The 14659-nt window shown below is 40.2% G+C and overlaps 1 protein-coding gene across 2 annotated transcripts in view; it reads left to right on the forward strand.

The window, feature by feature from the left end:
* Positions 1–14659, forward strand: part of elmo3 (engulfment and cell motility 3) — a 20983-nt gene continuing 6324 nt past the window's right edge. Inside the window, exons 1-15 of one of the 2 annotated variants that reach the window (XR_015086504.1) lie at positions 1–336; positions 7051–7157; positions 7850–7890; positions 7988–8060; positions 8964–9014; positions 9210–9379; positions 10075–10174; positions 10260–10411; positions 10520–10598; positions 11054–11104; positions 12035–12157; positions 12701–12823; positions 12903–13007; positions 13831–13939; positions 14027–14163. Coding sequence is in view for 1 of the 2 variants with exons in the window: in XM_086028601.1 (XP_085884727.1) it covers positions 7080–7157; positions 7850–7890; positions 7988–8060; positions 8964–9014; positions 9210–9379; positions 10075–10174; positions 10260–10411; positions 10520–10598; positions 11054–11104; positions 12035–12157; positions 12701–12823; positions 12903–13007; positions 13831–13939; positions 14027–14163 (1392 nt within the window). In the remaining variant the exon portion in view is untranslated. The remainder of the gene's footprint in view (positions 337–7050; positions 7158–7849; positions 7891–7987; positions 8061–8963; positions 9015–9209; positions 9380–10074; positions 10175–10259; positions 10412–10519; positions 10599–11053; positions 11105–12034; positions 12158–12700; positions 12824–12902; positions 13008–13830; positions 13940–14026; positions 14164–14659) is intronic. The other variant, XM_086028601.1, reaches the window with a different exon arrangement.

Genomic DNA, 14659 nt, shown 5'->3' on the forward strand with positions numbered 1-14659 from the left:
TTATCTACATTCCAAAATGGCTTGCGTCTTGGCTTTATTTTCAAATGTCTCAACCGGAATGGGTGTGTCAAAATTGGTTAGCTTTGCCAAAGGAAAATCTTTGCCCGAGTACTTAAGTAACCCGGAACTTTAAATTAAACCAAGTATCCAAGAAATCACACCTTGTAGTTTTGAACCTATTTAGTCGGAAGTGAAGGCAGTTGTCTTTTGAGTAGTGACTTTTTCAAGCTTGGGTTTGCGCCTTCTGCGTGGATAACAGACCGCTGCAAATGTCCCTCGCTCCGAGGGCAACGGTTCCTACGGGAGAGAAAACCTCGAATTACATTTTCTAATCAGGTAGGACGCATTATCCTCTTTTTCATATATTCCTTCCAGCAAAGCTATGCTCAGAGTCATTTTATACGCGCATGACTCACGTAGGACTCTCTAGTGACGTTCTTTTCGTTTTACGTCTTAAAAAAAAAACTAGTTAACGACATACGTAAAGAAACTTGACTTGACTGAGGTGGACTGTTCTATTTGGGAAATAACTTATAACACAGTTTTTGGTTAAATGTTTAGAGTCCGTGTAGTTGTATTAGCAATTTACTCCACACTAGGGCTTTAATTTTTTTTCAAGTGTTTTTTTTTTTTTTTTTTGCGTGTGCGTGTGCGTTGGTAGCCTGTCAGATTAATGTTGGGCAGCTGAGAGCCCCCGTCCTCTCGCTACAAAGTACACACACACATACACCGGAGGCGCTAGGTTGGGGGCGTTGAGGCACACTTTTCCACGAGCAAACAAAAAAACAAAAGGTCTACAAAGAATTACTTGCGGCTTTTATGTGTAACAAAGCCAACTGGCCGTGGAAGAAAACACTCACTGACAGATGCTGAACATGTCATTTTAGATTTAATGGCCCCCAGAGTAGGTTGCTCGGGTTGCTCCTAGGGTTTTGTCTACTGATGTTGCTACAATTTGCCACAGGACCTGTATAATCCCTTGATGACCTAAATATTTCCCTTGAGATTATAACACTTTAAAAATATTTAAACATTACATGGGTGAAGTGGCCAAAGTATTTAATAAATCCACAAACTTTGGTTACAGTACATTGTAATATTGACAATAGCTCAGAATTATTATGTTTATTTTTTTTTTGTGGGCATTTTTCTTTTTAATGCCAAATGCTGCTATCTATACGTTGTTTTATCAGCACTCTTACGTGACCGAAATTAAAGATGTCACACATCTGGCGAGTCAGAAAATCCAACGTTCACTAAACTAGTTTTGATTTGCAGTCGTGCATTAGCCTAAGTTTATCCTGGGCCTTTCTTGCAATGAAGGCTGGCTTTTGAATGAGCGTGTAAGGACAGGCAAGCCAAGTATGCTTTGTCATCGGATGGAGGAACATTTTATTCAGCTCTGGGAACATTTACTCTTTTGCAGGAACATCCATTTATTTTGTTCAAGACTGTGCGAAGGCGGAGCCTTAGGTTGAAAGCCAGACTACACCATGGACTGGTTGCCAGTCTGTCACAGGGCACATTCATTACATTAATTCTACAGGAATATATATTCTGCCTCAGGAACAATTATTCTTATGCAGGAGCATTGCTTTTGGTCCCAGGACATTCACTGTGCTGGAGGAACATTATTATCTATTGAAGTAACATATTTTGCTGTTGAAGTTTGCAGTCGGAATCGCTGGTGGAAGCCCGTTTAAAATGAGACGGACTGGCCTATAGGCGGTAGGGCTGCACGATGTTGAAAAAAATGACATTGCGATTTTTGGGGGGGTTGCGATATATTGCAATATATATTGCGATGTTAAAAATAGAATTCTCACCAGATGACTTGAATAGATTTGTTTGGGAATAATTTGGTTAACTCACCGTGACATCATTGTATTCATATAATATCGTTTAATCCAGACTAAGGGGGTTCAATCTGTGAATGATGATTGCTGTATATAAAAGGGATCACAGAGGTCATGTCTCTGTAACATAATAGATTATTTAACATTGTATTTCACACTTCAATGTAAACAGCAGCAATATATTAAACATATTTTAAACAAAGCAGCAGCATAGTTAAAAACACCTTTAAACTAAACTATAGAATATTAAAAAATTAAAAAGCACATGTACTAGCGCCTGAGTTGTTTACAAAAATATGACATTAAGATAAAAAAAAAATTGTGAAACTGCAGCAAAGTTGTAAGCAAATTGGAACAAAAATATTAAAACTTAAAGAGCAGGTGCATTAGTCCCCTGAGCTGTTCACAAAAATATAATAATAACTAAAACTGTCTGTAAAACATTGCGTCCGTGATTTGTCGGTGCTGTTTGGACTTGGAGTTATGCTGGCGAAGGCGTCTGTACCGGTAATTGTTTTTCTGAGTCAATGAAGTTTCACCTCAGGTCCCACTTCTTAGTTTGAACTGCTCATACAGGGGCTTGCGACGGCGATTGCAGCAACAACGGCGAGGCACTGTTGACAAAGGGTGTTTTGTTGTTCTGAATCTTCCTTTTTATAGCCGAAATAATTTCATATTTTGGATGTTGACTTTCTTTTGGGGACGAAGTCCACTGCCGCTTTTGCCGCTGTCGTCTGCTTCATGAGTGTTTTCACGACAGACAGCAGCAGTCGCTATGAGAGTGGAGGGGGAGGGGCCGGTGACTGATTGGCAGGAAGGACGGGGTGAGTGAGACAGGCTGTGTATCACGGAGTCACTTGCTGTTTTTTGAAGCAAAACAAAAGCAAAAGTCTGCGTGTTCTAAGAAAAAAAACCTGTGAGGACTTAAAAAAAAAAAAAAAGTTAAAACATCGCATGTCCTACGATGTGACTATCGCGCATGCCTACATCGCAATCGGGATGTTCAAAAGACACACCCCGAAAAAAAAAGCGAATGACGGACGACGGAAGGGTACCCATGCTGCAGACGTATGACGAATGTCGGACAATTGTTAGTAAAATGCCCAGCTCTGGTTTTTAATGCGTTGATAAAAGTGAGCTATGACTACAGCCACCCTCAAAAAATAATCTTTCAAATCCTCAAATTTGTCCAGCAATATTCAGTTTTGATCAATTTGTACACTTGATTCAAGTGAATCTAGGAAAGTTTAAACATTAACTTTCCCATTGTGTTTCCCAAATTGTATGTCTGTTCTGATGAACCCTGCCACATGTAACCTCTCCATCAACTAATTTTATGAAAACTGTGTCTGAATATAGTTGTAGAGATGCACCACTTTCACCCAGTCTCAGTTTGCATTGATTCTGACAAGCGGAATCCAACCCTAAACCGAAGCGTTTTTTTGTTTGTTTGTTTTGTTTTTTAACTAGAAACGTGACTGAATTTTCCAAAAATGGAAATCTGTCAAAAATTTGAAAATCGGATAAAGTGTTCCGCAGAAATTTAGATTTTTGTGTGGGGAAAAAATTGCCTCTTTTGAAGGATGTTTTTGTGTGATATTGCCTTCAGAAAATCTGCTAAAAAAAAAAACTTGAAATTATTGGTTCTCAACGTTCTACTCAGACAATCCCGTCTCCGATTGGCTGACAAGTTTCACTTAAAAATATCCAGCAATTTCTTGGGCAGGCCAAAATTCTGAGCCATGATTAGCATCAACTTTACTAGCGCAGATGGAAGCTTAATGGTGAGAAAAGCAGTGTGGGCTGTAGAATAGGTCATGTACGTAAGCAGCCAATATTTTTTTGTGAATTTTTTTTTACATGGGATCTTAGAGGCATTTGAAGTACTCATTTCATGTTTTTCAGAAAACTCTATCAAGATGGCGGCAAACTGTCACATTGCTACTTTAACAGAGTACCGTGTCTGCATATGTCACCAGAGTTCTCCCCTATAAACTTCGACCGACCTGGTGTGCCACAGGTCCCACTTTTCCGCTTTTTGAAATGGATCTTATTCATAAATCGCTCCAGAATAGTTTCACGTTATTATCAAATCTCTTCCGGGTTAAGTCAATGAGAATGATTCAAAACAAACATGCTGCACTTGATTAAAATAAGGCAAAGCTGCCTAATGAAGAAGTTGCCTCAGGATGAGTGAAGTGAAAACAGCCAAGATGCCGGGGTTTGTTCTGACAGGCGCTGCAATAAACTGAGGGGAAGCTTTATTTTCCAGAGGGGAGTCGTGGTATGTGAACTATCCCAGAGATCGTGCGCAGGGCGGAGTCCATTCATCACTCTGAACACAAGCAGGCACAAGTTTGAACTCCTCTGTGTCGTCATGACCTCATGAGCACGTAGAAGAATTTGGATTGGCCTCTCTATCTATGTGCTGAGAGTGAAGGATAACGGAGTAGGAGGGGGAGAGTCAGCGCAAACAACTGCTTCTTCTGTCCCCTCAGGGAGTGCTGTCTGAAGGTTGAGGAGGAAGTGTGTAACATTAGTGTGAGTGTGTGACTAAGTCCACACAGCGTATTCACAAAGAGTTGACGCTTGGTTACTTTTGTGCTGTGCACCATAAATGCATGATGAAAGAGGAACATACTACTGCTTTGTACCGAAAAGGATAGTTGCATGGAGCACTATGAGTCATTTGAGAAGTAACGGGCCTTCTTCTTTAAGAGAAACTAGCTGAACATGGTTGCTTTCAGTTTAGCTCGTTTGGCCTTGAACTTTTTTTCCAACACAAGGGTCCAGCATTAATGGTGGCCCTGGGCTAGTATGGCTCCTTACTATGCCACCGCGTACCTCATTGACGCTGGCTTGATACAAATTTTATAAATAAATGTCATATTATCAACATGTTTCTTGATTGATTTATTTTAATTTTATCCCCCTTCACCCAAATATTTTGAGTTGTAGCCACTTAAGTTAATCAAGCGGTTTTACCAACCTGTGGACATTTTTTGTGCGTGTCAGATTAACAATGATCAATCATTTACCAGAATAGGGATGCACCACTACATTTATAATGCAAATGGTTTTCTCTGTGAAGGCTGCTGCAGCAACCCACTCTAAGTCAAATCTATGCGTGAAACCACATTAAAGTTTAACTGGAGTGTCATGTTTTCATTGATTTGGAAATCTACTTAAGTAACTCGCTTAAAATATCACAGTTGTGATATTTTCTTCTAATGTGTCATTCTGTAAATAAAACGATCACTACATTATTGTATATTATAATAGCCATATTTTTACTTTAACATTTTTTTAATTAAAAGTAATTAAGCTGTCAATATTAGGTCACTCAAAACTACTAATCTACAGGCTTCCCGAAAAGTTGATTCGTATGAAAGTTATATATTGATCTGTGTGTATAAGCAGAGGTTTATTAGTTGATTATATTTACGGTAAGTATTCTGACAATATTACATCATTTGGTGCTTAAAGAGGGAGTCAACTACTTCCACTACCATTTCTTACATCTTCATCTATTGCATCTTATTTTGCGGGTTATTTTGCTATTTCTCCTCCTTCTAAGTCAGACCAGTCAAGAATTGTCTTTTTTTTTTTCTTTTTTTTTTTTTTTTGCAAAAAATGAGACCATGAAGATTAGGGTCGAGTGTAGCATTCTTAGTGACACAATGCCGCAACTAGGAATCATCTTAATGCTTACTCTTACTGTACACCATGTAACAGTCTTTGGAAAACTCACACACTTAGAAATCAGAAATTATGAAGTTAGTTCCTCTCTTGAACAGCTTCCATTCTTCTGTGTCAAAGCCAAAGAGGTCACTGATGTTGAGTGTGGGCCTGATTCATGACCTCTGTTCTAGTTCATCTCAAACGTGATTGATGGGTTTGAAGTCAGCGTTAATAAAAATGTTCCACATCAAACTTGTCCAAACATGCCTTTATGGACCTTGTTTAGTGTACTGGGCTACACTGGGGGCCTTCACAAAACTGTCTGTTACATAGATTGTACAAACTCTTTGGTAAGATGAAAAATTAAGACTCAGGACCACTGAAGGCTGTAACAATGCTTTAGTTCATTTGTAGAGCTGTGCGATATAAAACTATACTTAATATCGTAGTGCGATTATAAAAAATGTCTACCGCACAATAAGCAAGGCAAGTTTATTTGTATGGCACATTTCATGTACAAGACAATTTAAAGTGCTTAAATCCATCCATTCTTTAGATAAAACTATCGCAGTACAGAAAGGGAAACCGAATATTAAGACATTGCAAAAATCATAATAAAAAAGAATCTAAAATAATTTGATTAATGCATGTATTTTGGTCCACGACCATTTAGAGATTTATAAAGGGGTTTGTCCTTTGTGCTAAAAAAAAAAGTTACATACTGTATCCCACAATCCCATGTGTTCCCCGACCATAGCGGTAGGGTGCGTCGTCTTTTCATAACAAACACTAGTACATTGTTAAGTGTAAATATCTAGATTCGTTTTTGCAACCAGAGGTTTTTAGTGGACTTTGACAATCTGTAGCGATGGAGAACTACATATGGACTTTAGACAGGCGGCGAATGTGCGGTATTTTGCGTTTGATTGGAAATTTGGATCCTTATAAACTTCCAACAGCAGCTGTTTTGGGACCGTCAGTTAAAAAACTGTTAACAAGGATAACAGCGCACAATTGTATTCATTTTGAAACAGTTTGCACCACTTTACACAAAAAAATATACATTTTTTAATATTATTTGTACACCTCCTCCTGCTTTTCGTCCCCAAACTGCTCCTCGTCTTTGCTTTTCGGTTTTGTGACTGTCCGGGGGACAACCGAAAATCACGTATTCCGGCACGTAGTCCATCAATCTTTCCAAGTTACCATCATTCGTCAGTCAGCCAGCAATAACGACACCAGGATCCAGGACATGTATGAAAATACACTCACTGTTTATGATATTATGATTTTAGAATATTAACCCTAATTAACATTTTGTTAAACATGATTATACTAGGGTCCATTAAATTGGCAAATTATTAAAAACAGTTCTCAGTAATGTGCAATACAGTTCTGTGTCACTTTACTACAACCACAATAGTAGACGCCCGTGATACAACTTGAGTAAGAGTCTCTTAGCTTGTGCAAGTGTACCTCCCTGCACTTTGTTTCATTCTACTTTTTGTAACAGCCAGCGTGGTGGAGTCCAGAGGTGCCAAAATGCCACAGCAAAAGGACATTGTGAAGATAGCCATCCAGATGCCAGGGGCATACCCCCAGCTCATACGACTGGACCAGGTAATACACACACTCTACAGAAATGATTGAATTGATTATTTATAATAAACAGTCCAAGTTGTATTTAATATTCAGCTGATAGTGTTTTTTTTAAATAGAGAATTAATATGTGCAAGTTAAGACAATTGTCAGGGCTCTAATGTACTTGGGGGTGGGCATTATAGGATTTTGGCAACTGTGCTTAGTTGAGTATGTCAGATTTAGGGTATTATCTCATCATTAACATCGTTTTATTGGTGCATTGATAAGTGTTCATTTGCATTATGGGTGTTCATTATTTTCAATACGTGATCAGGACACGATCAGTCAAAGTGGCATCTCTCCCTCCGTACTGTATGTGACTGGTCGACGCATGGTCGCTGCCACTAATAACAGAGTAGCCACGGGGCGTACCACACACTCTGACAACGTTTTGACTGCTTGACCGCAGGGTTGACCACTAATAGTAGGATAGCTGAGTGTCAGACATGGTAGAAGTCTGACTTGTATTTACATGCACACAAGTCACCAAGGGCTTAATTGTTCACAATGCACAAGACAAAGCTGATCTACTGTATGAACAGCATGTTGCTACTCTGAATATATATATATGTATATATATACATATATTTTTTTTAATGGTAGTTAGTATATGTTGTACGTGATATCCAGTACAGTATGTGACTATGTGCCATTTTCTCATTTGTGAGCAGAAGAAGCCTCTATCTGCTGTTATAAAGGAGGTCTGTGATGGGTAAGTCTGGCCATGAACCATCTCTTTTCATATATTTTGCCATCATTTTGAGAAAATTCTATTTATAAGTTATTGTGTGTGTGATCCGCATGTGTAGCTGGAATCTCCCAGGTCATGAAAACTATGCGCTTCAGTATGCCGATGGAGTGCAGACATACATCACAGAATCGGTGAGTGAGTAGTGAAATAAATTTATATTCATTTACATGATGGACTCTCTCACTTCTTCGGCAGTCATTAGGTTTGAGATAAGAAACATGATGTTAAAGGCTACTGCATCCTAACTTTGTTTGTGATTGTGTTTCGACAATACTGCTAAAATTAAGTGCTTTCCATATCAGAAGACAGAGACAAGAAGGAAAAAAAACTAAAAATACACTCCGATCCACTCCTACCACTGTAACACACGCACACACATTTTAGGTTTTTTTGACACAAATATCCACACCACACGATACGGCACATCTTGCAAAAAAAATACAATAAAAATACAAAACTCATTTTGCTGTTTTTCTTTTACCCACAAAAATGAGGCCTGCTTCATGAGCATGAAATGAACTGATATGGGGAGATATTACAATCATTTATTAGGTTTTTGGAAATGTTTGTGCTCCTGACTAGAAATGTTTTGGAGGAAGTGTCTTTTGTTTCAGCTAACTTCCATGAATGTGTGCTTGGCAAAGTATATTGTGGAATAAATTGACTGGTCCCATCAAACACGTTTGAGGTGAACTACATCAGAGATTATGACCAAAGTTCTCCTGGATAAATGGACAAAACAAAACAAAACAAAACAAAACACACACACACATTTGCGCTCCAACACTCCAAATCTTGAGGAAAGCACTTCCTGTAATGTAGTTCCTGGTCAAATGTCTGAATATTTTTGGCCATTCGGTCACAACAGTTTGGCGCTCCTTCATCGAGGTGAGTCAACAGCGACAACATTCTTTGCCTAAAGCAAAGGGCGAGGGCCTTTTTGTTGAAGTCACTTATGGTTATCTTGTAGTCAAAGTGTGCTTTAGCGTTTCACAAAAGTGTTTGTTTGTGTGTGTGTGTGTGGTTTTTTTTAGAACCGCCTGGACATTAAGAATGGCTGCATTCTGCGTCTAACCAAGGCCCCGGTAAGTCTGCATCCACCAGCCTCTTAAGTCACGCTTCTCTTTCAGGTCCCACATTCTTTGGCTCGCTGTCTGCAACCTCTCTATTACAACTCCACACATTGCGGATGCGAGCCTGGAAATTGTGGCACATGTTGTGAGAACATTTTCATTCAGTGAGTTTTTTTTTTCTTTTTCTTTTTTAATTCTGGAATGTAGGGTCGCTGTGCGGAGGACTTGTTTAAGGGCATCCAAAGCATGGACCTGGGAGTGCGCTGCGATTCGTTGAAACAACTCGCCAGTGTTTCCACGGACGTGACCTTCGCGCAGGAGTTCATCAGCCGAGATGGACATGTCTTACTGGTCAAGATAGTGGAAGACTCAAGCGAGTTAGTTTTCTGTATTGTGTGCACATGCGCATTTTCCCATACTGGACTAGTGAACTGCTTTTCATACAGCTAAAATGCTTATTATAAATGTTTGATATGAGGCAACATGATTTACCCGTGGTTAGGAGATGTGACTCACGGTTCTGAGATTCTGGATTAGTTCTCTTCTCAGGCCCTCCTGCGTGGAATTAGCATGTACTCCCTCTTCCCAGGCTTTCCACGTTGCAAAAACGGGCTTCACAGGTTCAGTGTTGTTAGGTTAAGACTCAAAATTGTTCATAGATACTAATGGTTGTTTGTCTATGTGATTGGCTGATGACCAATGGCTGGATTGAAGAACATGGATGGGTATTGGATGATTGAATTCATCCCAAGGCTTTGTGGATGTGGCTAAATTGAGGGCTGTCAAATTCTTCCACACTAAACTCTCTAACATGGAACAGGAACAGGGAAAGGTTCTTCCCCAAACACATTTGGATGCATAGAATTGTCCACAATTCCATGCATCCATTTTGTATAGCACTTCTTCTTGCTCTGGTCATGTGACAGGCGTGCTAGCCACTCGATCCACTGTGCTGCCTTGTCCATAATTGATAGGCACATTATTGTTCTCTTAAGATGTGTGTCCATTGATTTTTCTGTGTGTATGTCTGTCTTTGTTTACATATATTCCTTTCATTGTATGCATGATTCAGAAGTGCTCTGATCATGACCCACACACTGACCGCCTTCATGGAGCTGATGGATCACGGCATAGTGTCCTGGGAGAACCTTTCGTCAATCTTCATTGAGAAGGTGCCGCCATTTGCTTTATATATGCTTTCCATTTAGTCCTGTTTGTCGTTGTAACTATCTTGGCCATGTTCACTCTCCAATTCAGATCGCCTGCTTCGTCAACTCCAAGGTGGCCGACGCATCGATCCAGCAGGTGTGTTTGGACATCCTGGAGAGCATGGTCCTTAGCAGCCACAGCCTCTTCATGCAGGTCAAACAAGTGGTGACCATGGAGAGGCTCATCGCTCACCTCCAGATGTGAGTAACCATCGACTGACTGACTCTTGCACTCCGGAACTGTATGTGAGGCCAAACTTTTTTCTGGTTATAAATGTGCAACGTCACTTTGTGTGTTTCTTCTACCAGGACTAATCAGCAGATTCAGACCAAAGCTATGGCTCTACTTATGGCTCTGTTGCAGACAGCTGGGGACGCCGACAGACAGGTGCTGAGTTGGTTCTTCTCTTAAAGTTTGACAGTGTTATGTGCCGAACCGCTATTGAGAGTTACAATCTCGCAAGCACTGTATTGAGCAGGCAGCAGATCTTATTGTGACGGGTCATTTTACACTTCCTGTAAACAGGCAAGTCATTCACTGCCTCTGCTGGGAGTCTGCGTCTGTGTCTCTTGTGCAGTAACACTTTGCTCATTCAACTGCCTGTCTCCTATTCTCTCCCACTTGCTTTGTTACACATGCACCCACACCCACGGACACACACACCTCCCTCACAATCCACCCTTCATATTCCAGCAAGGGATGATTTCGTCACAGAGGGCATAATTTGATCATGTCCCGCACTTTTTTGTTATGTTACAATCTCAGTATCGCCACCCAGTGTTAGAAACCTATTAGTACAACCATGGAAAATGTTTTCTTTTTGTACTTTTTTTTCTCCCCAGGAAATGTTTGCATACCTGAATAAGAAGAATCTCCGTCAGTACATTTACAAGGTAAATTTTGATCTTGTAAAGGAGCACCATGGCCATACTGAAGAAGACAATCGACATTAGACTTTGATAATAAAGTCATAATCTGGCAAAATTTAAATTTGATTTTTTTCTTCCGTTAACAGCCTCCTCTCCAGAATGGCGGCAAACATTTATACAATTATTCCAAAGTCCCCAAACTGATAATGTTTTGTAAATATTTCATGACATATTTTAAACCTATACAGGGGGGTCTTGGTCCTTAATGTTAGTCCAGATCTTCTGCGTTTTTATGTTATGAATGGTGCACACTAGTTATACAATATCGAATACATCGTCCCAAGAGAGTGCGCTCAGTTGCTCACATCTTACTGTTTTTCATTTGACCTTTGTATTTGTATTTATGACCTGCAATTAATTATGGTATGGTAATTAGAATAATTATGACTTTACTAATGTGTTAGCGTAGGTTGGTGATTCAACGTACAAATTTGTTCCTGTCATAGCCCTAAGAAAAGAATTTCGTTGTAGAGGAACTGCTCTAGTAAAGAACCACTGGATGGTCCACGTTGCTTATCTTTATCCAACCAATGTCACCCCTTTCTTTCATAAAAGAATATGGCTTAATTCGTGTACCATATCAAAATTTTCTGTAACAAAAAATAACTTTATTTTCGTAACATTATTTCTCAAATATTGGACTGGAAAGATTACAATTTATTCTCGAAGCATGTAAATAAGAGGCCCCTATGTGTGTACTGTTTACTTATTTATATGTTATCTATGTGTATATCTGATAATGTTTTTCTTCTGGGTGGCACAAATGCTCTTGATGATCATATTGTGCGTGTGTATCTACAGTATAGGATATGTCATCAGATAAGATCCAAATTCTTGTGTCACTGCTACTTTATGAAAAAATGAGATGATGGTGAAAATGTCTTGTTGTTCCAGAATATCATCCACAGTTCAGGTTCAGTCCAGGATGAGATGGCCCACTACCTCTATGTCCTACAGTCAGTGACTTTGAATCATCTGGAGCCGCGAATGAGGACGCCACTGGACTGTTACAGCCAGGCGAGTCGCATGGACACCATGTACAGATAGGACAGAAAGTAGCAATCAGTTTTAAATTTGGATTTGATCCAACATCAGGATGAATTTGGCTGAAGTGGAGACTTTTCGTCTTTAAGAAGTGTCACAAAAAATATGTACCAATTAGGAATCAAAGCCCTTCTCTGCAGAGACTCTAACATATTTGTCGTTGTAAATATAACCATAAAATATTTTTCATGTCCTTGTCCAATCATCTGGATTTAACTGTCCTTTTACACTTACTGCAACTTTTGATTGTGTGTGGCTTAAAAAAAATTGTTGAAAAGTTGAAAGTTATGTGGTGATTGGATTGTGATTGTTTAAGGACCATGAATTTAAACATCTGTCATTGCAACACATCACTCATTTGTCTGATATAGTCCAATAATCGATGTAAGCATGCACTTTGCTCAAAATCAGTTGTCTGTTGAAATGGAACGTATTGCATTATGTGTTTGAGGTTGCATTGAAGACCACTCAAGAAGTGTGCATGTAGTAAACATGCAGGTGCGATTTGTTATTTAGGAGCAGAGAGACATCCTTCACGGTCTGCGGCAGGCGGCCTTCGAAACAGAGAGCGAGAACAGTCTGAGTCACGAGAGACGACGTTCTCTCTGCGCCAAAGAGTTCAAGAAGTTGGGCTTCTCTGTAAGTGTCAGTCAGCCCTGAGATATGGAAATGCTCGTCTTCCAGTCATTCCAATATTTTCTATGTACTACATCTCCAGAACAATAGTAATCCTGGTCAGGACTTGGTGAGAACGCCACCTGGTCTTTTAGCTTTGGACACCATGTTTTATTTTGCTGCACGCAATCCTGATGCTTACAGCAGGGTGAGTACGATTTGGTTTCCCATCACATATTGCTATAAAAGGAAATATCTACCTGTCTAAATCAATTAATCAGGCTTTGAATCGACCACCCGAATTATTTATTTTTTCATCTTGGGTAACATATTTTGCATTTTGCGCAGTCATGCTGTAATCAATTTGCGCGTGCAAAAACAAACACACACACGATTGCTCACGCAAACAGCTGATCTACTAACTCGACTTTTCAACGTCAAAATGACATCAGAAGTTTTTTTTTTTTTTTTCAAAGAGGATGACAGAGCTCATCCAGGCAATACTGCTGTATGCTGCTATGTTCAGGACCAACTAGGTTAGACTTTCAACAAGTTTCCCATGTTGTTACCATGTATTTTCATGCCAACCAGAAATGAAAACGCCACCTTTACACCAAAACATGGAAGTGTTGCGTGCATAGAGTCCATTCCATCACTTCAAACTTCATTTCGTGTTTATGGTGCTACCCTAAATTATCCATGGTGAGAAGCATCAGAGCTACTTAAAGTGGTCATGTGAGACAGTACCTTGCTCAAGGGCACCCTGACAGTAGCCAGGTTGCAGACTAGCTTCCCTCCAACAACTAGCTGCAAATTTCCCTCCAACCACTAGCTGCAAATTTTCATGAGCTGGACTTTGGACACTTCTGTTCTAGGTGAATGATAAAATCCAGTTCCATATTTTCTTCCACTTCCAGTTGGCTTGATGTCCCAAAATATTTTTTCCATATTGTGTAGGGATTTTACAGTATATCACCATGACGGATGCTTGGCTTTGTGACCCGACATTAAATCACTCATCCCTCTGTCAGTTTGTCCTGGAGAACAGCAGCAGGGAGGACAAGCACGAGTGTCCTTTTGCTCGGAGCAGCATCCAACTCACGCTCATCCTGTGTGAAATCCTTCGTATAGGGGAAGCCCGTGAGTTTGCCGCCAGTTCTGCTTAGCTTTCACCGTGAAGAAATGACGACAGTGACCCATGCTCCTCCTGTGTTGTTGTTGTTGTAGCCTCGGAGACGGGCTCAGACTACCACCCCATCTTCTTCAGTCAGGACCGGCTGCTGGAGGAGCTTTTCTGTGTGTGCATCCAGCTGCTCAACAAGACCTGGAAGGAGATGAGAGCCACACAGGAAGACTTTGACAAGGTGCACGAGATAGTTGAGATGCCAGTGTGAATGTTTACATGGCCCTGTGATTGGCTGGCAACCAGTCCAGGAAGTGCCCCGCCTCCCACCCAAAGTCAGTTGGTACAGCCTGTAGCTCACCCGCCACCCGAATGAGGACAAACGCTCATCCAAACGTTTTGATTTCCCAGACTCCTTAGCTCAGACATGAAGAATGTATTTTGCTCACTGAGGTCTTGATGCTAAAGAATTGGATGCATGTTGCGCTACTCAGTCCGACTGCTTTTTGTAAATAAGGGCCCATCATCAGAGCTCTCTGTTTTGGTGTTTTAATTTTTTTCCCGCACATTTCAGATCATTCTTGCAAAAATTGAAAAGCACTGAAATAGATTTCAAATATCTTTTTATTTGTCAATTAGGACCTTGACATATACAGTATGTGCGGTCATCTCTCTATGCTCGCCTTCCTCCGCTCGCTCCAATGCATAGAAGGACCACCAAGTGACCTTACGAGCAC

Source organism: Filicampus tigris, chromosome 4 (assembly GCF_054856515.1).
Source record: "Filicampus tigris isolate MCC_2025a chromosome 4, RoL_Ftig_1.0, whole genome shotgun sequence".
Taxonomy (NCBI): domain Eukaryota; kingdom Metazoa; phylum Chordata; class Actinopteri; order Syngnathiformes; family Syngnathidae; genus Filicampus; species Filicampus tigris.